Raw genomic sequence first — 2,556 nt, forward strand, 5'->3', positions numbered from 1 at the left:
TCTCATCGTTTGAGCCTTGGGCGGACAGGGGAGGTGCTGTCCGTTCGGCAGTCCGCCGCCGCGCCCGAACCGGACCAAATTGGTATCGGCCACGGGGCGGGGGCGTGACAGTGACGACGGTTTTATTATCGCTGATCTGAAAGACGAGTCAGATTCCGACGTTAGCATCCGTATCATCTCGACTTCTCCCGACGCAGCTCATCGGACATACAACACCATGGATGTCCTCCCGTTGCGGCAACGCGATACAGTGGGACTTACTGCTGAGCAATTTCGCGACGATGAGCTTGAAGAAGATCTCATTGTAAACAGCTCTACGATGGAGTCAGTTGTTGACGTCGCAGATGCGGACGATATCCACGAGGGCCAGCTCTACAAGACGCAAGGCGACTTCAAACGAGCTCTCAAAGCATACACAATGAAAAGTGGTTTTGAGTACGCACCGACGAAATGCAACGACCATAAAATAACCGCACGATGCCGTGTCTCAAATTGTCCTTGGAGAATAAAGGCGCGTCAAGTACCAGGAATTGATCAATGGTGGGTGAAGAAATTTGATTCGCAACACACTTGTAGCAGGGCAATAGGGGGATTGGGCCACAGGAATTGCGATGCGGCTTTTATAGCAGCATTTGTTAGGGAGCAGGTGGTGGCAAACGAGAAATACACGCCGAAGATGGTTCAGACCGAGATTCTTCGGCAGCACGGCGTAAAAATTTTATACTGGAAAGCCTACCGGGCCAGAGAATTGGTCCTTCAAGAGGTGCGCGGCAATTTCGCGGGCTCGTTCGCTCTACTTCCCTCGTACATGCAAGAGTTGAGGAGTGGAGATGCGGAAACATGTCTCCAATTACTTTACCAGGACGAGGGTCATTTTCACCGTTTTTTCTGGGCATTCGGTGCAGCGATTCGAGCATTCAGGAAGCACTGCAGGCCGCTGATTGGTCTGGATGGTACGTTATTGCACTATTACGCCACTGTCACATCATTATTTTACTATGTTGCACTATTATATAATAAATTCATGAATGTAATACAATTTTTTGCACAATTACACATTAATATACACGGTTTCTTATTCTTCCAGGAACCTTCCTAACTGGTAAGTTTAGAGGTTGTCTGCTGACGGCGTCATGTATTGATGGGAATAACTGCATATTGCCATTGGCGTGGGCAGTTGTTGAAGGTGAAAATCGCTATTCCTGGCACTGGTTTTTGGAACAGTTACGGGATGGCGTCATCGGTGATCGCGACTCCAGCAGAGCAAACAGTGTACTTACTATTATTTTCGACCACCAAAAAGGACTGATTGATGCTGTATCCGATGTTTTTCCGGATGCAGCTCATGGTTATTGCATTTATCATCTGTCTACCAATCTCCCGCACGCGCCAAAGAATACACCTGCGTGGAGAAGATTTTGGGCGGCGGCGCGTGCATACACTGTCGCGGAGTTCAACGAACACATAGAGAAGATGAAGGAGTTGAACCCCGAACAGTACAAGTATGTGGTCAAGCTTCCTCGGCATAGGTGGGCTACCCATTGCTTCTTGGGAAGGCGTTATTCAATGCTCACTTCCAACTGTGCCGAGACGATAAATAGTGTAATTCGACATTTAAAGGGCCTTCCAATTACCTACCTNAATAATGGGGAGAATATTACCAGTGTAGTAACACCCTATGCAGAAAAGATTTTAGGGAGCTTGAGAGAAACGTCCCACTTTTACACGCTGAATCCTTCGATCGATGTCCTCTTTCAGGTATTATCGTTTATTTTACACCATTTAATCAGTATCTTACACTACTTATCAATCGGTTACATGTAGTCATTACACTATTTGGCTTACCTCGTTCGACAGGGGGACACGACGCAATATGGGTGATTGTGGACCGCTTGACGAAGTCTGCCCACTTTTTACCGATCCACACCACCTGGGCGGGAGATAAGTTGGCGCAGGTATATCTTGACGAGGTAGTAAGGCTGCACGGGGTGCCGAAATCGATTGTGTCGGATAGAGACCCCAAGTTTACCTCGCATTTCTGGAAAAGCCTGCAGGAGGCCCTTGGCACACGGCTCGATTTCAGCACTGCGTTTCATCCCCAGACAGACGGACAAACTGAAAGAACTATTCAGACTCTGGAGGATATGTTGCGAGCGTGTGTCATCGATTACAAAGGAGGTTGGTGTAAGTATTTGCCGATGGCCGAGTTCGCCTACAACAACAGTTATCACGCTAGTGTGGAGATGGCACCGTTCGAAGCTCTTTATGGGCGAAAGTGTCGTTCTCCCATTTATTGGAGTGACGTGGGCGAACGCGCGGTATTTGGCCCCGATGTGCTGCGGGAGGCGGAAGAAAAGGTCCGCCTTGCTCGCAAACGATTACTCACGGCGCAATCTCGACAACAGAGCTATGCGGATAGGCGCCGGCGAGATCTAGAGTTTGCGGTNGACATCCGCGGCCGCACCGCAGGAAACATCGTTAAATCCATATGTCTTATTGTAATAGTTCAAGGCTAATGTTAATAGTGATAATTTGATTAAGTAAATTTTTGTAATA

General features: G+C 48.2%; 1 protein-coding gene across 1 annotated transcript; it reads left to right on the forward strand.

The window, feature by feature from the left end:
- LOC109712803 lies at window positions 218–1,881 on the forward strand. Its single transcript, XM_020236566.1, has 3 exons — window positions 218–953; window positions 1,088–1,758; window positions 1,858–1,881. The coding sequence occupies exons 1-3, from the start codon at window positions 218–220 to the stop codon at window positions 1,879–1,881; spliced, it is 1,431 nt and encodes a 476-aa protein (XP_020092155.1).

Source organism: Ananas comosus, linkage group 7 (assembly GCF_001540865.1).
Source record: "Ananas comosus cultivar F153 linkage group 7, ASM154086v1, whole genome shotgun sequence".
NCBI lineage: Eukaryota > Viridiplantae > Streptophyta > Magnoliopsida > Poales > Bromeliaceae > Ananas > Ananas comosus.